Source organism: Chelonus insularis, unplaced genomic scaffold, assembly GCF_013357705.1.
Source record: "Chelonus insularis isolate UGA/USDA-ARS -01 unplaced genomic scaffold, ASM1335770v1 contig_3_pilon, whole genome shotgun sequence".
In the NCBI taxonomy this organism is placed as follows: Eukaryota; Metazoa; Arthropoda; class Insecta; order Hymenoptera; family Braconidae; genus Chelonus; species Chelonus insularis.
The window spans coordinates 2670965-2696979 of NW_023276556.1; the positions used below are offsets into that span (position 1 = coordinate 2670965).

At 31.8% G+C, this 26015-nt stretch overlaps 4 protein-coding genes across 8 annotated transcripts in view; 1 reads left to right on the plus strand and 3 right to left on the minus strand.

Annotated features, from left to right (window-relative positions):
* Positions 1–260: 260 nt before the first annotated feature.
* LOC118068573 (SET domain-containing protein SmydA-8-like) lies at positions 261–3098 on the plus strand. Its single transcript, XM_035086062.1, has 4 exons — positions 261–1163; positions 1356–1582; positions 1823–1931; positions 2016–3098. The coding sequence occupies exons 1-4, from the start codon at positions 364–366 to the stop codon at positions 2320–2322; spliced, it is 1443 nt and encodes a 480-aa protein (XP_034941953.1). The 5' UTR covers positions 261–363; the 3' UTR covers positions 2323–3098.
* Positions 2463–4083, minus strand: LOC118068574 (5-hydroxytryptamine receptor 4). Its single transcript, XM_035086063.1, has 3 exons — positions 3472–4083; positions 3201–3391; positions 2463–3056 (listed from the first exon to the last, which is right to left on the minus strand). Exons 1-3 carry the CDS (start codon positions 4062–4064, stop codon positions 2647–2649), a joined length of 1194 nt encoding a protein of 397 aa, XP_034941954.1. The 5' UTR covers positions 4065–4083; the 3' UTR covers positions 2463–2646.
* nord lies at positions 3993–9654 on the minus strand. 2 transcript variants are annotated; one of them, XM_035086060.1, is made up of 7 exons: positions 9277–9654; positions 7184–7314; positions 6108–6411; positions 5779–6022; positions 5442–5678; positions 4972–5127; positions 3993–4900 (listed from the first exon to the last, which is right to left on the minus strand). In XM_035086060.1, exons 1-7 carry the CDS (start codon positions 9495–9497, stop codon positions 4532–4534), a joined length of 1662 nt encoding a protein of 553 aa, XP_034941951.1. In that variant the 5' UTR covers positions 9498–9654; the 3' UTR covers positions 3993–4531. The 2 variants fall into 2 exon arrangements, with proteins under 2 accessions (XP_034941951.1, XP_034941952.1); XM_035086061.1 differs by having other exon boundaries at positions 4707–4925.
* Positions 9655–17470: 7816 nt separating this feature from the next.
* Positions 17471–26015, minus strand: part of LOC118068356 (protein jim lovell) — an 85548-nt gene continuing 77003 nt past the window's right edge. For all 4 annotated transcript variants that reach the window (XM_035085688.1, XM_035085689.1, XM_035085691.1 and 1 more), the window contains one exon: positions 17471–25348. In XM_035085688.1, coding sequence (XP_034941579.1) covers positions 23446–25348 — 1903 coding nt within the window. In that variant the 3' untranslated portion in view covers positions 17471–23445. The remainder of the gene's footprint in view (positions 25349–26015) is intronic.

Here is a 26015-nt window from a genome sequence, read left to right on the forward strand (position 1 = left end):
TTTCTAAAAATAGTTATTATAAAATATCCCCTACTATGCTCATAGAAAAAAATTTTCAACTTCATTATTTATCTATTATACTTCTAAAAAATATTTTTAACATTTTTCCATTCCTCTTACGGAACCTTAATGTCAATCCAGATCTATTAGATCTTCCTCAACACTCAAATGTTTCAGCGACAGCATCTATTTCTGTTTACTTAAAATTAAACTCACCCTACCATCAACGCGGTCTATCACGCCAGTAGAGTCAACGCACTTCTCCGCGCACCAACAATTTCTTCTAAGTGAATAGCTCATAATAAATTCTTTTACCTATTTCTTTTTATTCTATTCTTTACTCTTCAAAGAATAAAATTTCCAATGCAAGCATCTACTGACAAGTCTGGTGTCTGTGCTGTTTGTAAAAGTCCTGCTGATCTAAGATGTACAGGATGTAAGGAAGAATTTTACTGCAACTCAACACACCAAAAGGATGATTGGTCTAGACATAAGTTATCATGTCGTCCATGGAAAATTGAAGAAAATGAGGAACTTGGCAAGCATCTCATAGCAACTAGAAATCTTGAGGCAGGTGATTTGATCATTACAGAAGCTCCAATTATCTGGGGGCCAGCTCTACACTCTGACAAACGTGTTTGCGTTGGATGTGGAAATCAAAATGTTGCTGTCAGGTGTCCAGGATGTTCTTGGTATGCATGCAAAGTATCTTGCGATGGTTTAGTGGATGCTAATCGACATGCCATTGAGTGTAAAATTCTAGCTAAAGTTCGTATCATTCCTAGATGTGATATTCTATTACCTTTACGTATGATTTTATTAAAAAAACGTTACCCTAGTCGATGGGAAGCACTTTCTTCTCTTGAAAGTCATGAAGACAAACGTGGACCGGGTACTGAAACTTATGAAGAGACTCAAGATATTATTCAACAACTTCAACCTATTCTAGAAGCTTTCTCCATGTCTCCAGACGTTCTTAATAAAATCTGCGGCCTGATTGATGTTAATGCGTTGGAGACTAACCCTCCTGAAGGCTCTGCTGCTATTTATCAAAACGCTTGTCTCCTGGAACATTCATGTCTTGCTAATACTCGTCATAATTTCGTACTTGACAACAAAAGTAGACCAAAAATTATTATAAGAGCAGCACGACCAATAAAAAAGTAAGTAATTACCGAAATAAAATTTTTTATTTCACTTTATACTTCTTCTCTAAACTTTGATGAAGTAAAGCAAAAATTTAAATACATTTAAGAAATATCTAGTATTTTTTAAAAGAATATTTATTAAATTTATTCATTTTCCATTGAATATTGTTAAAGTTATTTTAAGTATTTTTTTTTGTTAAATCTTAGAGGAGAACACTTAAGTACCACGTATACTCATGTTCTCTGGACAACTCGAGCTCGTCGGGAGCATCTTTTGGCTACTAAATATTTCTCTTGTCGTTGTAAACGTTGTCAAGATCCTACGGAACTAAATAGTCATCTTGGAACTGTAAGATGTCCTTGTGGTCCTGGTTTAATTCTCCCAAAGGATCCTCTCGACCTGGATACCAAGTGGTCTTGTAATTCATGTCCTGGTGAGTTTCAGAATTTTTTTTATGCGAATTAATCATCAAGTTTTTATTCAAGTTAAATAGAACGTAACGAAATAATGAAAGTTAAAAATGAAAATGGAAACAAAAAAGAATTATAATATTATCAAGTACCTTCAAAAAGACTCTTTACTGAAGATATAGAGTTACTTGAAAAAACTTTAATCATATATTCTTTATTTAAACTCAATTTTTTAAATTAATATCTAACGATCAACATTCTAGGAGTACTAACGTCCGATGAAGTTCTTCAACTAGTTGACAGATTGGGTGAAGAAGTCGAAAATGCAATGTCAACTGCCAAAGAATCAGTTCTCAGTGACTTACATTCAAAGTATTTTATTGATTAATTTTTTAATTAATTAAAAAGAAGAGTATTTCTTTTATCAATTTTTGTATGAATTATTTTTTTTTCTAGACTGTCAGTACTTTTGCATCCAGGACACCAACATTGCATTGCCGTCGCTCACTCACTTATTCAACTACAGTCCCCTGACAACATGAAAAAGCGTGAATTGTGCGAGCGAATCTTACAAACAACATCAGTCCTAGATCCTTATGGCGCTCGACTTGCCTTATATACTGCAGTTGCTTTAAGAGAGTTTGCTTCATGCCCTGGGGAAGAGAGAAAGCTTCATTTAGAACGTGCGATTGATTTACTCAAACACGAACCTCATCAAAGTCCTGGAGATCAACTTAAAAGGCTTATACAAGCTGAATTATAATAATAAAGTCATGAAATTTATTAAAAATTTATTACAAATATTGTTGTATTTATGTTCATCTTTAGCTATTAATTTTGTAGATTTTAATTGCAGAGATGGCATATTAATGATAAAGAATTGTAAGGACCTTGAATAATTTTTAACTTGCATTCAAGTTTTATTTATTTTTTATGTACTTTAACTGCTTCATACATAACTTATTGAAATAGTTTAATTAATCGAATTATTTATTATTAAAATTTTAAAGATTTTTCAATTAAAATTGATTAAAAGCTTACAAAGATGAAATTAGTAAAGATTTATTGGATGAGCTTACAATAAAAATTAGGGACTATAAGGACCTCGAGGTACTTTGATACTTGCAGAAAAGCTTCCCTCTTTTACTTCCTTAGACTCTTGACTCACTGGCATTGATTTATTTCGTGCACAACAGAGAGAATAAATCCACGAAACCAACGACAGAGCTTCATTCAAAAATGCATATAAAAACGGATGAACTGTTGCGTTTAAAAGTGATAAAGACGTCAAAACAACTTGTAAATGCCACCAAAAGTTACCAGACAATGTGATGTGTAATTTAACTAGTAGATATATCCACTGTGGTAATCTACAAAAGCTAAAAATACCAATTAGCATTAAAATTACTTTCACAGTTCGACGTTTCCGAATTATATGAATTGGAGTTGGTGTTTTTTTCATCCAAGTCACAGATTTGATTGTTGTATTTGTAGAAGCTGCAAAGGATAATAAATAAAAATTAATAATTAAAAAAAAAATTATAAACTATTTATTAACTAAAATGAATATAAAAATTATTGTATATTTTTAAGCTTTAAGAAATAAAAATAATCTTTGAGATTTATTATTTTTTTTGTTACCAGTTGAGTTGTCTTGACTTATTTGAGGCTGATTGCGTCGGATTTCCCCCGGAGATTTTCGTCTGTGAATGCTTAAAGCCAAGAGAATGTAGACAAGGATGAACACTGTTGTAAGAGGGACAAAAATGACAGCAAAGAGTGCAGTATAAACCGTCGCAGCTGCATGACGATCCGTCACACACAAAGTTCCTCTGTGCGTATTAAATAGAAACAATCGATGTAAACACATGAGAATTATAATTAGAAGTAAAATTCAACAGTTTGAACATACGTGTATATTGTTGAATTGTTTATTACACCAACAGTTTCTGTTGTATAAATCTCCAAAACTGGGTAAGACGAACTACACGCAACACTCCAGACGATGATGGTTGAGCCTACAGCTACCAAATTACCTGTAGAATTTTGTGATAGTGAATGCTTAGATTGAATTGCTGAGTACCGATTTAGAGCAATTCCTGCCAAGTTTAATGATGTTACGAGCATGGAGACTGTCTGGAAATATGGAATCAATGTACAGCCTAAGCTGGATAGCTTCCAAAGCAGTGTCTTGTTGGTAACGGTTGCCAGGACATTTGTTCCCGATGATCCTAATAACAAAAGATCTGCCAAGGCCAAGGACACCAAAGACATCTTGTAGAAGGGTTTTAGAGAGAAAGATGAACTACTCTTCCTGGTTGAAAAACAAATGCAACACAAAACTCCCACGTTTCCAATCACTCCGATGATTATCAAAGGCCAGAGAATCACTTGGAAAACTAATCTAAAGTCACTTGAAAGCCTTGCCAAATCGTTTTCAAAGTAACCGTTCATTTTTGCCACTTGAACTCTTCTTTTCTGTAATTTCTGCGTTCCAACTCTCATCCACGCAATATTCCTAACGTAAACGATCCCGAAATAGACACTTGTGTGTAAGTTAAGACTGGAGAGATTCGTGGCTTTTAATGGTCTGTAGGTTTGATGGTTGATAACCGATGTTTTATGCTATACAGTGGACATGAAGGACTTCTGGGTGACATATGGTTTTGCCTTTGTTTATACTCCATGCTTGGATGAACAGTGACGTTGGTTTTATTATTTATTAAATCTTATCTTACTTGATTGATTTATAATTTATCTTATTTTCTAAAACTGTTGATGATTACTACTACTATTGTTATTATGATAATTATTATTTACGATACGATTGATGATCACGATAGCGATCAATGAAGTACAAAAATACAGCAATTAGGAAATTAATTATGATGACAAACGTTCACGCATTTTTTACACTCATCACACACAGGCATACACACTCTATGTACAAAAGGGGATTGAAGATTTTTCCTTTAAGATTGACACATTCTCCGAGTACGCACTCCTATTAATGGATACGACAATGATTGACCTTGAACTTGAGCAGTTATTTGAACTATGTAAGCTTTTCCTGGTTGGAGTCTGTTGATGGTGAATAAAAGAGCTCGATTTTCTGTAGGATTCAATTTTTCTTCACATTCTTCGCGTGTGTATTCTGATCTACGACGACGATGAAGACCACACTGATCTGGAATACTTGCTATTCCATTCATTGAAGTTGAGCCTCGGAGTTCACGAACTAGAACGCAATATTTTGCAGCTCCTGCTGGCTCTACGCCCACTGTTACTTCATGACACTTTCTCAAAGATCGATATTCTCTTGGTGTACTCTTCGAAGGTACCTGTAAACATAAAATGATTTTTTGTCTTTATTAAAATGTTAATTGCAGTAATGAGAAATATTTTCACTTACTTCTGGATATAGAATTGCACCTTCTTGAGTTGCCAAGACCTTGACTGATGATACTTTTATTAATTCCTGTGGAGTTGCGTATATTCCAAGCATGTATCGTTTTCCTGGCTCTAACGAGGGTGCTTTTAAGGATGCGTGGCCAACTACTTCTTTTTTCTAAATTAAATATTACATTTTTTCTTTACTTTAAGATCATTTATTCTAATTTTTAATTGATAATGTTTTTATTAAAATAAAATTTTTATCAACAATCAATTAGTTAAAGTTGCTAATTAATTTCCATTTAATTAAGTAAGTGGATCTGTCTGAATAATTATAATGAATTTTTTAACGCGAAAATGAGTAATTCATTAGTATTTAGGATCTTAAAGAAATTTTCATTTCGATCATTGTTTTAGTATACCATGATGAGGAAGAAAAAAATTGAAAAAATTAGACACTTAAAAAAGTGAAATTGGCAAATGAAATACCTTCATAAATCCAGATGGTCCTCGAAGCTTAGCTCTAACTATCCCTCCGCCACACGGTAAAATATGAAACTCCGTCGTGCCGTTATAAGGAGGTTGATATTGAAAATTTATGAATCCATCATATTTACGAAGATTCGCCGTTACATAACGGTCAGTTCGTAAAATTTGAGCTGGAGTTTTTCGAAATTTAAATGACTCCGTGGATATCCTGGTGGATACATTATTTCGTGCACTTATCTATATTAATAAAAAAAAACCTTTGCATTTAAAAATACTGATAATATCAATTTATTCCCTCCTTATGGTGAATAAGATAACGAAATTGTTTGATACAAACCACATAAAGAGAAAAATCGTATGTCGTGTTGTACTTTAGACCATGAAGAGTAAGTTTAGTTTGATTAAAGCAGTGAAGACCTTCAGGAACTCCACGATGTTGATATTCTCTAGAAGATCCACCACTTTTGATAGGTCGAGAATGAATCTGTAGGACATTTTGAGCAGCACAAAGGGTTGGAGGATGCATTGCTGTGCCAGATGTTACAGCTAAGCAGTAATTCGACATATGTGGATCCACGTGGCTGTTGGAGTTGCAAAAAATGTTCTTTCAATTTTTTTTCGTTCTCTAAACAAGTTAGAAGTTACTGAAAAAAGGCTTTTTTTTACCTTTTACTCCATGAAACTGTCAGTCTACGTCGACTTCTACGTGGTTGGAAGCGTAATGCTCGGTGTTTCTTTCCTCTAGTGCTCTCATACGACACTGGAAGATGATCCAGAGCACTTGAGGTCGCATAGAGCAACACCGTCTTCGGCGATCGATCGATCTTGTAAGCATCTGTCTTAGTTTTTATCTCAAGCCTATAAAGTCCCGCACGTACTCTTGGAATCGTAAAGTTCTGCGCTTCATCGCCTTCGTAGCTGAATAACGGTGATCCCGGAATGAGAGCGTTTACGGGCCATCGTGTCAATGCTGATATAACAAACAGGAAAATCATTCGCGTTAAATTGCTATTAAAAAAAATATATTAATAAAAAGATGGAAAAGAAGGTTAACTACTTATAATTCATCTATCACATGATTAAATAGATTATTTTATCTGAAGATTATTTCCATCTGGTTTTATTTAAGTTACTTGGAATCATCACCTAAACCTGATTATTTTATTTATTAATATTTCTATCTACTGTTATGTGGATAATTAATGTATTAATGTCATGAAATGAGTTAAGAAGAAGTTTCTTTGATTGAAATTTTTTTATGATATACTTGTTAGAAATTAATAAATAGTTGATAGAGTTTATTTTTTATAATCTATATTAATTGACAAATGTAATTTTATTAGATGATGTCTGTGCTTTGATTATAATCATATTCGACTGATTAATTTTATATTCAAGCTGTTTCATAAATAAAAGCTTTTCCATGAAGCTTCTAATTGTTATTTCTTATTTATAAATTGGCTAGAAATGGGTCAGTTGAAACTCTGAATAACATTTATTATTGTTATCTATTAAATAAATCAGATTGAGATAACATTGTAAGTAGGTGATTCAAAACACACAGTTTCATGATCACTATAATGAATTATAGATTAGATGCAGTTTTAAACAACGAAGTTGAAAAGAATCAATATCTAAGTGTAAGTTTAAAATAATATAATATATATTTTATTTTAAACAATATCGTTATGAATTTTTATATAAATTAAAATTAAAGTATGTTATTTGAAAGACAAACTTACATTCAGATGCTCCACTTTGACGATTATCAACAGGAGGTTCAAAGCAAGTAACAGTCCAAGCGATTGGTCCAGCACAAGGTGTAACAATGAGTGTTAAAGGATGTCCATCGCGATGACTGAGATAATAAAACCTGTAATGACATCAGCTGCATCCAGTATGACATTACCATTCGAAAAGATGTGGAATAAAATGGTTAGAGGGGTTTAAGAGAGCCCATTCTGGTGTTGAATAGGATTTACTGACCAGTTTATAGCAGCAAACAGTTCTTTTTCTCAGAATATTAACTTATGACTGATGCTAATCAATAACATGTATGAAGAATGTTCTAAAATACTTAAGCAATTGAGGATACAAACAGTTTTACTACATAAGTATTGGGTTTAAAAATCTTACCAAGAACATTAGTGTTGTATTTAGAAATGATCACAACAATAGACTAATCCATCAATCAACTAAACTATAATTTGGCTTTGCCTAAACCTAGTTTGGCATTTATTTCAAGAGCTTTCTTCAGTAGCTCATTTTCTAGAATTGTATTGGTCAGTTTATCCCGAGTTAAATGGTGAGCAGCAACCTGGATACGATAATGACAAACTAAAAATTCGTGGCCTAGTTTAATAAACGAATAAAAGAGAAAAGAGTTTATTGGAGTTTGGGTGGTCCTGAGTCACGAGACGTCTGGGCTGTTGCGCTCCTCGTATTTTACAAATAATAGCCAACACAAGGAACTTAGCTGAAGGGGAAACGATCGTTCAAGTTGCTTTCAAACGCCCTAATCTCTCTCGTCTTTAAGTTAAGCCGAAAATGCCACAGGAAGAGAACAAGAAGAAGTGTAATGTCAAGTAGAATAGCTTTGTATAAAGTCGTCGAAGGCCGGAAGGAGTTCAGCTTTTTCGCGGCAAGTAGCCAAAGCGTCTGGAAGTCTAAACGTTCCGACATTTTAGCTGGTGCTGGCAACTTAAGGAAGAGGACAAATAGAGAATAAAAAATGGATAAAAAAATTTTCTTCATCGTCGGGATGTATAGTTTACTGCTGCACGTGTGTCGCCATTGTAAAATTAGCGTATGAGACACAATGCTGGCGTCGCGGCGTCTGGGGTCGTGTTCACGACCCCCATATGCTAAATCCAGCTACGCGCATATCGTCGAGACAACTTAAATATGCTGAGAATTCTGTCACACCATTTAATATATCACGACCAATATCAAGATGAGATTATCAAATGTCAGAATTGGGTATATAGGATTTGAGAAACGGCTATAGGTGTTTTAGGCATCTGCATCATCATCATCATCAATCTTTTGATCGAGTACTTTAACTTTATGTCTTGTTTTTTTTTCTTTGAGTTTTGACCATTTATGAAGTTTGGATGAAGATAAGTAAGTCTTAGAAAATTAAAGTGGATAAATATTTATATATATATTATTAAAAAATAGCATAAAGAATTTATTCAGGTTGAAATGCACCCTAAGTAAAGTCATTTCATTTCAACTCTGATACTTTTGATTAGAAGCTTTAGAATCTTTAATTATTTAAAAGAACAGTAGATTATTAATTAGACTTTTATTATAGGTTCTTTTTTTCAATAATTACTTGTCTAATTTGTAGTTTTATTGATGATTTCCATGAATGATGATGCAAAAAATGTATTGAAGTAGAATGATTTCAAATCTTGATTATTATTCATATAAAAATAATATATTATTTACAACTAATGGATTTAATTATAATTAGTACTTTGAATGAAAAATTGTAAAGTTTCATTTATTTTTTATTTCCACTTGAAAAAAATAGAAAACTCATAGAATGTTTCTCATGAATAATTAAGACTCTTTGAAATGATACAAAAACAATTGAGGTGTATTTTGAATAGCATCTAAAAAATATCTTCATAGATTCATGTTCTAAGTGAATGTAATTAATAAAAAATTGAAAACCAACTAGAATTGATGAATTAAAAAGACCAATTTTTGACATCAAAATCATTTGAAATGTAAAAAAATGATGAAAAATACCTGGAAGAATCTTTAGATGCTTCTATCATAAACCTTTATTACAATTTCACATTCATAAACTAAACATTGAACTCACTTGGATGGATTGCCAGGTTGAAGAGTAGCCGGTATTTGATGTTCAGGATATAACATATCCGTTTTGTTGATGCTTTCTGATCTCGATCGAGAACTTCCAGTCAACGTTTGCCTAATCTGAAGAGCATCTTCACCTCGCGCACCACCTTGATGCTTTCGTTGAGTCAAAATGAGTGTCACAATGAGCAAAAACCTTAATTTAATCAACATCTTGGTCTCCATGAAATCCAACAAACAATTGATAAAACAAAAACAGTAAATGAAAAAAAAAAAATGTCACATTAAGTAAATAAGTAAGCAAGAAGTGAAAAATAAAACACTGAGTGTATGAATGTGTCGTTGGCAAAGGACTTGAAGAGACTGAGGATGTCGGTGCAATCAAGGCGAAAGTCGTCGACAAACCCCTTCTTGGTTCTCTGGATAGAGAGAAGCACACGATGACGTTATACTATCCCCCGTGTGCGCGTTAACTCAACACACGTTGGTGTGTCGCGACCCCACTATGGTCTCTCTCCTCCCTACACGGGGCCAGCTACTCTCTGATACCCGAAGCCGCACACGCACGCCAGTAGCCAGCTTACCCGTTTACCGATTAAGAGTATAAACGCAAGCTATATACTGCAACTAACACGTGCTCAATATGTCTGTCTTAAAGCGATTACTTAGCAAATGTTTCTCCATACTAATTTAGATAATTCAATGACTGTGATTATTTAATGGAAATAATAAGATAATTGATAAGAATTAACTAACTCGCTTGGTAGATATTTGAGTATGGATTTTTGTTTTTGTTAAAATGTATTTAAAGAAAGAGAATGAAAGGGAAATGTAGATGATGGTTTAAACAAAATCGGGGGAGCGCGCGCACGCGTCTGATATTTTTTTCGTAGTAATCACTCAGCGTCACGCGAGGCAAAAGGGTTCTGAAGATACGATCGACCACTTTTGGGCTTCTCACTACATATGTACTACAATATAAAGTATCGACTCTAGTCAAGTCGTAAAGCATCTCCACTGGTTCGTAAAGTATATCGACGTGCAGGAGTCCCATGGTATATACCTCGGGTGGGCAATTTAAAATTCGAAAAAACGTGGGAAGCCTGAAAGAGAGGCAATGGGCCCGCGCGCACAGGATACCCGAAGAAATTCTCATTTATGCTTTATCATAAATTTATATTCATGAACTCTCATCTGAGAGGGGCACTTTTTACGAGCTGCCGGCCTACGTCTCCATCTTAAAATCTCTGTATTGCATCCTTTTTCTCTCCTTTATTTTAGTCATCTTATCTTTACACATATACACTTTAAACTCTTTATTGTATTTCACTTATGGATCATCTGAACGTCAAGGTATCATCGGCCGTTACTCCTTAAGTAGTTACTGCGCTCACTCGTCAGACTTCAAACTTCAAGTACCCATCTTTAAGAAAAATAAATCACTTGCCTAGTTTTTTATTCCCTTTTTTCTTTGTTATACTTTTTGTGTTTTGTTGGACAAAAAATTGTCTCAATACCGTGATGAAGTAGACATTTTTTTTTGCATGGAAAAGCGTCATAATGTTTGAAAAAGGGGTCGTGAATGAAGAAAAAAGAGAAGAGGGAAGAGAAGATGCTGAAGGACCGGCGTTTCACGGTACCAAGATGATGACAGCGGCGAGCTCGGGTGGCAGGCCGATAAATCATGCCCTGCGGTGTGGGAACCTATACCTATATCTCTCCCCACTATTCACGAAAAGCCTCTTCCACGATGATGTGACAAGTGCTCATGATTTTCAAGACTCGCCCTCACGGAAAAACATTTTTTTCTTGCTTTAAAAACTTTCTTTTCATGTATTATATCATTTCACTCTGTCATTATTACTAGAAAGTGACATTTTTTGAAATAACATTTTTATTTTTTCAATAATAATTATTGTAATAAAACTTTTTTTAAGAATTTAAAAAGTATAGATGATTGTTTAAGCATCAATTTAAGATGCTTTTTACAACTTGAAAGTCTATTTAACATTCATTTGTAACCCTCGAAGATTATATTTTGGCATATACCAGAGGTTTTTGACATGCCTGACTCTTAGAAAAAAAGTAACTCGTGGTCATAAAAAAAACAAAGTTCGAGGTCGCTTTGAGTGGTCAAACGGCTCATATATCAGCACATAAATTTCCATTCTGGATGTTTACGTTCGTTCTCTGCCCTGCATGTACTCATTTGTATGACGTTTTAAAAAGGTGCAAGTGAGTATAGAGCTGAATAGTAACATACAAAGGTTGAAAGAAATATAAAAAGTCCCTCTTATGAGTTCAGTAAATTATTTAAAATAGTAGACTACTTGGTAACTACTTCCTCCTGTTTGAGACGATAAATTTGAATATTTATAGTTGAAAAAATTTAACCATGTATCACTTTGGTATTTTGTTGACCGTGAAAAGAGAGTTACGAGTTTGGCCACGCCAACGAAAGACGTTTCTCCCATTTCTCGTGTTCACTTTCGACGAATGTTCACAAATAGTCTTTATAACGAAATCACACCGTGAGTCACATGTCGTCTGAGCACGTCTGTTAAATAATAACAATCATTATATGTAACAAATATCTTTGTAGTTATATTATTAAGCGTTCTGATTGAAGCAAAAAAATTTCTATGTTGAATTGAAAGGATTTTTGTTTGAGATACAAAATAAAAATGATATATAAAATAAATAAAACTTATAACTAAATATTTTGTGGAAACTTTTAATGAGAGAAGTCGCAAATGTGAATAAAAATAAATTACCTTTGCTTATCATATTTTTTAGGGGGAAATTTTTTAATTTATTATCTGCACGTTGATGCATAAAGAATACCAGTTCAGATATGAATTTAGACTGAAATGTGATTTTAAAATAGATGAAATATCTGTAAACTAGAAATTGTGTATTTATTGGCAATATTCAACAGATTTTTTCTAATAAAATTATTATTAGTAGAAGTTTTTTCATACGAAAAAAAAACATTTAAGTTTAATTTCAAGTTTAAGATAATATTTATTTAACTCTAAATATTATTAAAATGTTCTTGATATTTCGTTCATTTTAAAAAACTCGAATTCTAATTTTATTGACAGTCTACATAATATTTAAAATGAATATCTGTTTGTAAAAATATATCAAGCATCAATCAACAATGAGTAGTTATTAAAACATTGAAATGAATAAATGAATGAAATTTTTGTAAAAAAAAACTTTTAAAAATTTTAAATCAATAAAAATATCAAAGCTAAAAATTTATTCCTCAAGACAATTCACAATCACTATTTTTATAAACACCTAATAGACCATTTCGAATAAGAACTTGGTACATTAATAATAAATATAACATTATCCCTCTGAATTATTCCTTCATTTCAATTTCAAACAGACTAAAACCTTTACATTAATGTAAAACCTCCAGTATAATTTCATCACACACTAAAGGATGCTCTAAAAAATCGCATAAAAGATAGGAATAAAACGAATAAAGTAAGTAAACATAACTAAAAAATGGAATTTTTCTCATAAAATAATCTGTAAGTATAACACAGAGGGAAAGGGATAGGAAGGGCAAAAATCCTTTAGTCAATGACGTGTAAGAAAAGAAAAAAGATAAAGGAAGGTATCGTGTGACGAAAATCCAGTAGAAGCAGAGGAAGACCTTCTTCCAGTTAATGAACATTTCGATACTTAATACAGAGTATAACACAAGTTCTGACACCTTGCAAGTGTAGAACATCGTTGGCTTGAGGTCCGGTCGTGTAAGGTCGTTGGAATATGAGATTTAAAAATCGTGTCTTGTGTCCAGTTAGTCGGATGCATAAACGAGAAAGTGATGGGGATCCTGTGTGAACAGGGATGAGGCGCTAGAGTATTGTATAAAATTTAGGATATGGTACATGGTATGTTGAAAGAAGAACAAATGTTTTGTACAATGTCGGACATCAACTACGAACATCTTTAAATATTAAATAACATAAAAAATATGATAATGATTAAATATTAATAATTGATTAACTTGATAAACAAACTGAGATTCAGAAAGTAGAGAGTTAAAAGAAATGAATTAAATTATCTGAGCAATGAAAGTTAGAATAAATTGGTTCAAGATGCTGGAGATCATTTTTGAGAATATTTTAAGGATAATCAAAATCAGGAAACGTCGAATTAATTTTAAAAAATACTAGAAGTATTTTATCAAGATATTGGTGTTGAACAAAATGATAGAAAAACGATTAAATACTAAAAAAAATGATACATTAATGATTGAAAGGTTCAACGTTTTTGTGAGAAATCCAATTTAATTGGTTTCAACCTAGTTTTAATTTGCAGACCTAGTTAAAAGTTTCCAAAAGTTTTATATTCTACAGATTCATTTTTAGAATTCAATCATGTAAAACTAAAAAATAATTCTAGAATTCTAAATTTGATTTTTTTCTTTTATTAAACATTAATTTTATTCAATCAATTCTAAATATAAAATTTATCGACTTCATAAAAATAGTGATACTTTATTTTAAAATTAAACAAATGTATTGAAGAATTACATCAATAATGCATGATAATTTTTAATCAACAATATTTTTAATATATTCAATTCTTATAGTGTCCAATAATTATTTAAATTGAAAAAAAAATAATAATAATGAATAAAAATGAAGATAAATATATTTTTTATGAATGTAAACTCAAGAATGTATTCAGTTATTTCAGAAATAAACTGACTGGTAAATTGTTTGTCAGTGTTTGAAATAATTTTTCTCACGAACTTGGCAAAGTATTTAAAATGCATTGAGATGAGTAATGATAAAAAGGACTAGAAATATAAGCGAGTGCAAAGAGTATAGAAGATTCGTGGTGATTTTGGCGGTCGTATTGCGATGCTCACTGTTTCGAGCGATGTATTACTTATTTATTAGGGCCGTACCGGGTGGTCCCGCGACATGACGGAATCGATTACGCGAAGGATTCGCGGAACCAGGCTCTCAGAGCCCTTTTCGAATTATGCTTTCCTCTTGGAGAGAGAATTAGCTGTCTCTTTTCTTAGTACACAATCCAATCGTTGCTCTCTTTCTCTTTTCATCTGGCTTATTATGTAATCAGAATAACAATAATTGCTTGAAACGAGTGCTCATCAATCGATGAGAGACAGGAGCCCGAGGCCATGCGGACTCATCCTCGCACCCTCTCTCTTCGTTTCATCTTCTTCTCTCTACACACTTGTTTCACTTTTTCTTCATCTTCTCTTCTTTCTCCTTTTCTTATTCTTAAAGCCATATTCTATCGCGTATCGATCAGGATCGTTGCGCTCGCTTGACGCTAGGACCATTGAACGAACGTTCAACCGATCACCACGTAATTGCCCCGGCGCTCCGAAAATTTCGCCACGATCGTATACATATACGTGAAACGATAATTCTGTTATCGCTCTTAATGATAGGTTTCTCTACCCGTTCATCCAACCATCCACGATATATATCTTTTTTATCGTTGAATCTTATTATTTTTTATTATCGAAACTTATCGTCAACTTTGTATATGATGATCTACGCAATGAGAATATCTCATAACATACAAGTTATTCTTTTTACACATTTTTTACTCACAACCTTTTAACATTATTAACACATTTACATTCGTTCTACCATCATCTCCAACGCTGAAACCATTTATTAAAATTAATAAATCCTCCAACTTTTATTTTTTCTTCACAATCTTCATTTAGTTTTGTATGCATTTACTTAAAGAGTATTTTAGTATTTATTCTCCCTTTTTTTTGCTCCTATATAAAAAGCCTTTTCAACATTGCCTTTCACATTACTTTAAGTACGTCTTTTTACCAATTATTAATTTTGCTTTATTTATTTATTTTTTTCTTTATTTGATGCACAGGAAATGCTTTTCTTTAATTTTAACTTTAAATGCTCACGATAAATCGACAGTGCTTTTAACAGTTATTGTGAGATAGATATTTTTTTTCTACTTTTAATAATGGATTTATTTTTATCTGATTAAAGTGTTTTAAAAATATTTAAATATAAAAGCCTGATGTAAAAAATAATTTATTAATGATTATTTACTATAAAAAATTTTATATTCTAAAAATTACATCACTATTATGAATAATAATTGTAGATAGAAAAAAATTTTTATTTCCTAATATAAATAGCAAAATGATTGAATAATGTAATAATAATTTATATCAATTGATCAAAAAATAGATTATTTATAATTTTAAACACAATAAACAATCACGAATATATAAAACATTTATTTTTATTATTTAAAAAATGATAAAATAGTTTTATAGCAATAGAATAAAAAGGTGTATTGGTAATTATTAAATAAATAAACACATGAAATTTTTTACAATTGGTATTTACAGTTTATTTTGGGATTAATATAGATAATTCTCATGGTAATCGGGGGTCGGTAAAGAGTACAAGGGTGGAAGGGGTTCGAGGGAAATGTGTGTATCTGTGATTTACAATTAATAATTTTATTACAATATAATAATAATAATTATTATAATAATAATGATCATAATAACTATAATAAAAGGAAAGAGGGTAAGAGTAGGAGAAATAAAGGACGAATTATAATAATTTATATAAAAAACATAATTAAGGTAAACTATCGTCGTCCCTAGCCTCGTAATTGACACATTAATTATTATTTTTTTTTTTACATATCATTCTCATGTTACAATTATAATATTTCCAATAATCACTGCAATTGGTAGTAAAGTTAATTAATTAAATATAAATCGACAATAAATCTTCGTTTGTTTTTTTATAAACGTTGTGAATTAATGAGTGCGTGAGTGAACTAGTGTCGCCGTTAATTCCCTAACTGTAAATGTATTACATCATTATACAATAAAGAGAAGAAACAGCTAGGAAGTCTCTGTAGTTTATAACCAGTATAAGCAGTAAAACGTATCACAAGTATGTAGCATCCATCGTTTAAAAATCAATTAGGGCTAAAAAGTGCTTACCAATTTCGAGAACTTTGTTTATTATTATCATATTATTACTTGTAATAATTATCATATCAAACTGCAGATGTAACGGGAAAAAGAAGTATTTATTTACTTATTTATTTATAATAATATATATCATTTATTAATTATTATTACAATACTTATTATTGTATAAATATATTGTGACAAAAATAGATATCATTGGTCCCTGATGCTTTGCAATTGAAAAGTCAGGGATTTGAGTAATTGCAGTTAAAGTTGAGGCGCGGAAATATAATGATCAGTGTCGAAATTCGATTAGCACTTTTACCCTTATTGATTAATATTTAAATATTGTTTATTGTTTAATTATTAAATGTAGTTAACGCGTTACATTAAACGCGATAAAAATTGTCTCACGGTGGCCTTCATTATTTTTATTAACAATTTTCAGGCCGAAAAATCACTGTTGTAATTATTATTGTTTATGTATATCAAACATTATAAACTGTAATACAATAATGTAAACCTGTAAAAAATATACTGGGTGGCGGCGGTTCTCTGTATAATATAATTATAAGTATTATAATTGTTTTATGGTACACAGTAATTGGTAATATAAATATATTGTATTATAATATATTTCTGCAATGGGCTGGCTTTCCTTATATTCAATCATCCATTTTTTAATTATTATTTCATATTTAAATAATCATTCTTATATCTGCTTTTTGTTTAATTAATTATCGTACAAATCATTTATTTGTCGTTGCATTCAGGTCACAATCCGTAAAATGATCGTGATACCATAAAAAAATCTTTTTTTTTATGTTTTTATTACGAGGCTAGGGCGATTTAGGAACTACATTAACGGCACAACCGATGCAAGTAACTCTATTTCATCTGTTCATGCATTTCTTTATCCACTTTGCATTTATACACTATTTTTTCTTTTTAACTGACTCACTTTTATCTCGATCGAAAAATGAACTTTACGGTTTATCGTCTCTTCTTTTGGTCTTGGTGGCTTTATCGTACGTCGGCAAGATGAAGAATCGACGAGAGATAATTTCTCAAGGGAGCCTGAGAGTAGTAGACTTCTGAGTCGGCATCTCTACATCGAGTCTTCCCTAGAGTTTTGTACCCAACGAAATCTCAATCGACAAGACTGGAATTTACTCAGACTTTTTATCCTAATGAGAAATTTTTAAATAAAAAATTTTTTTCCTAATAACATTGAATGAATAAGAGATGAATATAATCGTAAAGTTCACAATCGATTTTCAATTAAGGTTGTATCCGAATAAACAATTAATTGCAATTTCATTTTATCCCCAGCAATTATAGATAAATAGATATATGTATATGTTGTATATATAAATATTACGCATAAATAATTAATTGCGCATCCCGTTCTGTTTCATTTATTATATGTACAATTTGTGAATGCATAAGAATAATTCATTTAAAAAAAATACTTAAACCAAAAAATATTATATCAATTAGCACAGCGGTAAATATTCTGTATATCAACGAGCAGATAATACTTATTTTCTTTCGGAGTCACATTCATAACTATTTTAAAATCCATTTGTTCATATGTTTATGTATAGGAACTTAGTTGACCTAAAAAATAAAATCTTCCCGGCAGTTTATTCTGTAATATAATAACTATTAAATATAGCAGCACACTATTTAGAATAATAATTGCAAATAGGCATTCAACGCCAATCAGCCTTTAAAGTCATTTTAAAAATATTGCCATGAGATTGAATGATATGAGGTATTAATTTTCATCAACAAAAACTTTTTAAAAATAATTATGATAATGACAAATATTCATTCTCTGTCTCTAATATGCAATAATAAATTGCAAATAATTAATTATGATAATTCGTTTAAAATTAAAATAAAAACTAGCTTTTGTTGTTGAAAATTAATCCAACACATCTTCTTAATAAACATTGCGCCAAAACAAATATAAAACGAATAAGTAAATATAATATAACAAATATCGATTGATAGAGGTAATGATATGTTGCAACGAGATTTAACAATAGCAATCATTTACGATATGGTAGCTAATTACCGGCAGCTATTATTTGTTTTTTTTTTAATCAGTCATATATTGCACCATCAGTCTAGATGGTTCATTGGAATAATTATTGTGTGTGGATTATATTTAAAAAACGTTTCGAATACAACCTTTTCCTTCTTTCATTCTTATTCTCTCTTTGTTTTTTTATCTCTTGTGCGTCCGCAATGTGCTATTATTTTCTGTTAATTTTTCTTCACATTCTTTAACAATGAAACTGTGTTTATTTGTTTTCATTTTAATTGGGCAACGTTTTTACCTCGGCCCCCGGTCGCACGAAAATTTTTTTTGCTAACACTTTTTAACACTCTTACACTTTAATCTTTCTCGTCAGTCATTCATAATCTTCGATCTACATCACTTAGAATAATCACACTGATCAATAATTAATTAATAATAATGATAATAATAATAATAATCATAATAGTAAGAATAATAATAATAAGGATAATAATAAAGTAATCAATCGCACTTCTACTTACAATCCTACACGTGTCAATTATTTAATTATAAAGGACGTGCGTCCGGCGCCACGAGGGTGAAAAGATATTCGCGCTTTATATAAAGGATCAAGTTAAATTCAATATTTCAAACACGAATTTACCGATATTTTATCGCCCAGAAATTATTGGTCTCTTACTTTGTTTCATTTTTTTACTTTTTATCTAAGGGTTTTATCATTTCTTTCTCTCACAATTATCTCCATTTCATATAACAACGAAACAGGCATTAAGTTTTTTTTTAAGTCTAACTAACGTATTAATGATTCATTCGCCTCGTTACTTTTTCCCTCGTTAACTGCAAAATAATACTGAAGTCCGCACATGGTGCCTATCACATATGTGTCTATGTATTTTTTTTTCTTTCTCTCTATTTAATTCTTCCTCTCTTATTTCGCTCACTCTTATTACAGACAATCGTATCCTCTCACATACACGTACACTCTCATTCATCGCAAAGTAATCTCTCGACAGACAGAGTGGATTTAAAAAAAAAGTGTCATTAACCGCAATCGTCAAGTCTGTACCGATATATATCCATCTTCAATTTAGTCTTATCGATTAACGATAATCAGAAATCTTTTTTATTTTTTTTTTGAATTAAGGAAGACGGAAATCATCGGTACAGATTGATACGTGCGGACATAAAATTTTTTTAAACACCCTGTTTATAGAATAATAATAATATATATTTATATCTATATGTATATATCTCGTTAATTAATTAATTAATAATCAATAATAATAATATCAGTTTGTATTGTACAGGCTTCATTTCTTTATTTGTGGGCTAAAAAAAGCCTGTAGTCTTTCCTTTTCTAAAATCACTTAATTTTTAAATCTCTTATCTTACCGATACACTCCAACCATTTTTCTTTAATTCATATCGTTTACATTATATTTTAATCATTAATAATAGATTCCACTCGATCCCGATTGCTATGTGAATTCACGATCGCATAACGCTCTGAAATAATTCGTCTACTGGCGCGTCATATTCCGCTCTCATTTTCTTATATTCTTCCTTTTTCCTTTTCTTTACATTTCTCACCCCTTCTCGATTTCTCTATATACCACTCGCGTTTCTTCCTTCAAATATCCTGTCACAAATTCTCAACGAAATAATCGTATGTATTTTATAGATTTATGAATTATTTCTTTTTTACCTTTTTTTTTGTTTTTTAATAAGAATCTTTTTTTTTTTTTTTAATTCTTTTTTAATATGTAGCTTTTGTCATTTTTCAATCAATTATCTATCGTAGATTTGTCTGTGGCTATCCCTGATGTGTTAGTTACCCTGCGCTTCCGTCTGGTTGTTGAAATATTGGTTTATTATTAATTTTTTATTTATTATTTATTTACTTTGTATTATTTTTTTTTTTTTTTGTCGAACTGTGTCTACGATCATACGAGTTTATTAGTTTTTTTTTTTACTATTTGTTTTATTTTTTACAGCGACTTTGCCTAAATATTTTTTTTTACTTTTTTTTGGTAAATCATTTAAAATTCCTTATCGCCCCATTTTTTCTTAATATCGATTCTTAAAACTTTTTTTTTTTTTTTACAATTATTTTTTAGTTAAAGAAATAAAAAAAATCTTAATTTGTATCTAAAAAATTGCCCTTATTATCTTTGGAAAAACATTAAATATTTAATAATCTTTTGTTCTTACCGACTCTACAAATTTAAACAATGATTTATACTAACAAAACAATGATTAAACGTTAATAATTTGCACATAATTTTTCGCTAAAATAAATAACAGAAAACAATCAATCAATTAATCAGTGAATTAATAATAATAAGATGAAGAATGAACGAGTCGTTAAAATATTATTTACATTTAAGAATTTTGCATTGTTGCACACTGAGAGGAGAGTTAAGTTATAATAACTAAACAGATTTAGTTGAAAAATTTATCCAAGTACTTAGTAATTATAAATAAATTAATATTATCTCTTATTACCAGACGCATTATTTAAAGATTTAGATAACTGTAAATAATATACAGTTGATAGATTTAAAAGAGTACCTGAATTTTTCTGGTTTTTTGTTTAAAAAGAACTATTAGCTTGATCAATCTATACACGTTATTGCTATAACATATTGATTAAATAGATTAAAAGGTGGTCAATTGGTATGAATTATTTGTACGAAATATTTATTAGCAAGTATCAATAATAACTTGTTGATTTCTAATGACTTATTTCTCGAAAGTGGTGACAGAATGTGCTTGCTAATTTTAATCAATTCAATGATATTTTAACATCATAACTTCTCATGACATTTTATTATGTTTCTTATGTATTGTATATTGTATACTGATTTATGTCACGTGATTTTTTCTATTACTGCGTATGAAGAATGTGTAATTATGATCAATTAATCGTTTATTTCCATTAAGTTTGTCTGAATCAAACGGCTCAAATGAATCATTTATTTTCAGTAAATAAATTTTTATTTTCGCCGTATTCAAGTATGCAATTTATTAACTGTAACCAAATCTTGGTTGTTACAAAGAAACTTTTTTCTCAATCTCCACCCTTCAGGGTAGACTATATGAAAAAGAGTCCTTGTGAATAACCACGACTTCGATGAAGGTATCCAGGTATGTACCACAATACAATTCAAGACTTTTTACATTATCATCATCAGTCTATCGGGAAGTTGCATTGAAGTTGTTGGTATGAGAGTAACACGCGTTCAAAATAATTGAATGAGACTTTACGTAAAGGATACACCGAGTCAAAGAGTTTTTATCAGAGGAAAATGTCTCTTGGATTCGTTGAAGGATCGCCGAGTCGAAGCCAAATCTATAAGAAAGAGGGAAAAGTGTGGTAACCGGAAGAAAAACAAGCGCCTCTTTGCGTCGTTCTCTACAGCGTGCAATGGTTAAATTGGAAGGGAACTTTTGAAACGGTTGGAGAAATGACGAGAAAATACCTCGTGTGAGGGTTCAATGGAAGGAAATAAACTGCGAGAAGAAGCGAGTGCCGTTAAGAATTTTTTTCTTCCGTCATACGGAAAAGGAAACGAGCGAAAATATGAAAAGAAGACTAAAAATTCATAGGTATGGGATGCATGAAAAAAAAGAAATATATTCTCGCGCGAAAAATTAGCACGAACCGAGGGGATTAGTACAATAATCGTACGAGAAAAGAGTTTCTTTATATCAACCAATACTTAGCTTATTGATTCAGACCAATTTATATTTGGTTAAAGTTACTAAATCACTATCACCGGCGGACTGAAGACTTATTTGAATCAAAAAGATCATTAGTTTGATTAAATAATTCTTGATTTTAATGACTATAGTATCAATTCATAATGACATAAGTGAAATTTGATTCGAGAATATTTTCACATTAATTGTATGAATTTATTGAAATGAAGATATAATTAGAAAATCTGTTGATGACAGTACATGTTTTTAGTTTAACTAAGAAAATAATGTTCATAACAATACATGAAAGTAATTAGCTCAACCAATAGACATTGAGATACAAAGTGACATATCTTACGTACTGATACTATTTTTTTCATGAGCAGTCTTAATAAGTGATACAATTGACTATGAGAAAAAACGATTAATTGATCATAATTATATATTTTTCATATGCTCTTTAGAGGTTCAAGCGTTTACCAATACAAGGAGTTAGGATTTTAAGTTCGTGAGGTAAAAGAAAAAGTTTTCTAAGGGTTTTAAAATTTAATATATCATTTATTGTGAAACAGAAATAAAAAGAATAATGTGACATGAATGTGACAGTATACAATGAGTACAATATGCATACATAAGGAAAATAATAAAATGGAATGAGAAATGATGAAATATAATTAAATAGATTGAAATTAGCAAGCACTTTCGAGAAATAAATCATGAGAAATCAACAAGTTATTATTGATACTTACCAATGTTATTAAAAAAATCTTCAATTTTTTTGTATTTTTTATTAAAATTTTTGCACTTCACTGAACTTTTGATGAAATGCAACGAAATAAAATAGGTTCTCTCGCAATGCCGATTGGGAATGACGCCTCGTGCGTTATCTGACCAACTTTTAATCTATTTAATCAATATGTAATTAAGTCAACTAAAATTTGGTGATTATAACCAAATGATATGTTATAGAAACAACGTGTATATTTTGATCAAGCTAATAATTCCTTTTAAACAGGTAACCGGAAAAATTCAATTTAATAATGACAACCAAATATATTTTTGATAGATTATTATGTTAAAGTTAAGAGATCGATGTATTCAATTCATTTTTTAATTTAATTGAATCCAAGTTCTCTTTTCATTCTATCAACTGTTTATTATTTACATTTATCTAAATATCTTAACTAAAAAATTTATTTAATAACTATGATTTACATATTGCTGGTAGGATTGTAATAATTATTTATGTGTACCAAGTATGCCCAAATAAATCAATTGGTTCATTCAATTGATAATACTTGTGCTTTTCAACGATTTATTCAGTAGTTATTAATAACATTTATTTATAATTACTAAATACTTGAATAAATCTTTCAACTAAATCCGTTTAGTTATTATAAATTAACTCTTCTCTTATCAGCTTCCCAATTGTCAAGCCACGTTCCTCATTCCGACCCGTTTTGTTGAAGCAACGCAGGTGCAGATTGCGTTGGAATTGATTCGTGGATATTGTTAGCAGGTGAAGGTGATCTACTCGATGGCGTTAAATCACTTACACCACCTGTACCACCAATACTTCCAGCACTCACACTGCCACCACCCCGTTCAGAAATCCCTCCAGGATTAGTTGGAGGTTCAATAGCTTTTTGTTCGCTTGGTGGAAGAAGATGTACCATATTCACGGGCACAGGAAATGTCGCACTAAAGTCCGGAAAAAAGCTCTGAGGAAGATTGCCACTGAGAAGTGGATGATGAGGAAAACTACCGTCTTCAGGATGCGTCAGTCCCGCCAGAGGATGAGGCAATTGTGGAGGTGGTTGGATTGCCTTGACATTGTTGTTAAGAGAATTCATAACTTCACCAGTCGTCGCGCCGGTGCAATCCCTCCGAAGTTGTTCCAACTTGAGACTTTTGCCGTACTTGCCTCTTACATACATCAAAAGACTATTGTAGGGTATACCAAATATTCTGCTAGCCTGTGATGTTGTCATTTTTTTGTTCCAGACATGCTGAAGTGCTTCAGTCAACTCGGCATTTGTCCAAGAACGTGGAGGACCACCTCTGGGGGCACTGTGTTGACCTTTCGGCCTTGTAATTTGCATTCGAGTATGATCCGACCACCGTCTAGGTCCATCTGAATCACCACGATGTTTTTTCTGCTTCTTTACTGCGGGATGAATTAAATTGCCACCAAAAAGTCCGTGTAGTGCCTCAGGCTTAAAACTGTCATGAAGATCGGCTAAAAATGATCCTCGGTCTAGTCCACCGCCGTGAGGAAATAGACCACCACCCGTGTCCATCGGGAACACGGCGACAGATCTGCGAGATGTCAGAGCAGACTCTTGCTGTTGAAATGGATGCATTCTATTGTGACTCTGCGGACTGCCTTCTCGTGGATGATGCGACGGATTCTGTAGCTGACTTTGTGGGTGACTCGGTGCCCATTGTGCCGCCAATTGGCCAAGGCTTGTCAGGTACTCACTATGATGATGGGGAGGAGTCAGAGACAGTGTTGATATAGCAGGTAAACTCGCTGCTGAAAGATCTTGAATAGAACTATCAGGATGAAGACTCGTGCCGGTTAAAGGTGATCCTCTGGGGCTGCTTGCTGCTTCACTTTCAGTCTTAATACCTTGAACAGGTGGTAAAGATGGCGAAGAAGGTCTTTTCATAGATAAATTTTCCGCAATATCTTCACGTTGATTGTGATTTAATGTTGGTTGTTGTATTTGATGCTGGAAATTTGGTGGAGACGTTTGTCGTTGTTGCTGTTGCGATTGTTGTTGATTGCTGGCAAAATTCAATCCACTCGGCGGACTGGGACTTGGAGGTGGATGAGGTTTGCTCAAGTCTTGAGGTATAAGTTCGCCAGACCTCCTTCTCGGTCTTGCTTGTTTTCTTCTTGGCAAAGGTGAATTACATGACTCCCTTAATTCGCGTAAGGAAAAATTTAAATGACTCATATGAGGCAATCTATCACGATGTTCACGAGGAATAAACCCTCGATCTCTAGTTGGCGTTATTGCAGAATCTGACACATTGTCATCATCTACAGGACTTTCTTGTCGCGTTGCCTCAGGTGTAAGGCGATCACCAAGAAGAAGATCCGTCGGTGTTTCCACCGGCGTGTCAGGTGGACTAGCGGGACGTGGTTCTGATGATGCTAAACCTCTCACCTGAAGACTTTCTGCAGCCCTCATCAAACCCGGAAGCTCCTCTCGACCAACACGAACTTCTCCCCGGTACATGAAGTCAATGAGGGCAGCCACTTCTCGTCCAGAAAAGTCCTTGAGAACTATCACCGGATGCTTGCACGGGTGCTCTGCAAATATCCTCTCGAAGAAGGGACTGAAATGATATAAATAGAAAAACTGTGAGTCTAGTATCATTGAAAATAAGTGAAGGTAAAAGAAGTAGCAATGCCTTGTGACAAATTGATTAGTTAGAAGTCCGCAAAATGCAGGACTTTTCAGAGCATCATTGTGCATCGTTATTCCTCCGGAACGATTCAATAAACGGTTGTATCGGAAGAGAAGGTCAATGCACTTGAATATCCTCTGATGTAAAAAAAGACAAGAGACTGTATGATTATCAATGCCAGTCTACTTGCTTAGATTAAAGCATTAATAACAATTGATTGGCGATCAAGATTAAAGGAATAATTGGATGAGTGCGGAGTATTGGAATTAAATTAGATCATTTACATTTTTCAAGGATGTTTTACAAATATAAAAAAGTTGTATTAAATCAAATTCAAGCGACTATAATTGATGAACCATGTTCTAATAAATGTTATATTTGAATAAAGAAAAGGCATTGAAAATTACGGATTATTAATGGTAAAGAGAAAAATAAGGTTTCATTTATCTTTGGATCAAGTAGAATTACTCAATTTTGTTCGGACATCCTTTAAAATATCATTGTTTAATATCAAAACTAAAAAATTTCAGAAGTTTATAGTTTAAATATCACATCAAACTTTAACAATTTATAAGAACATAATACATCTTTTTTT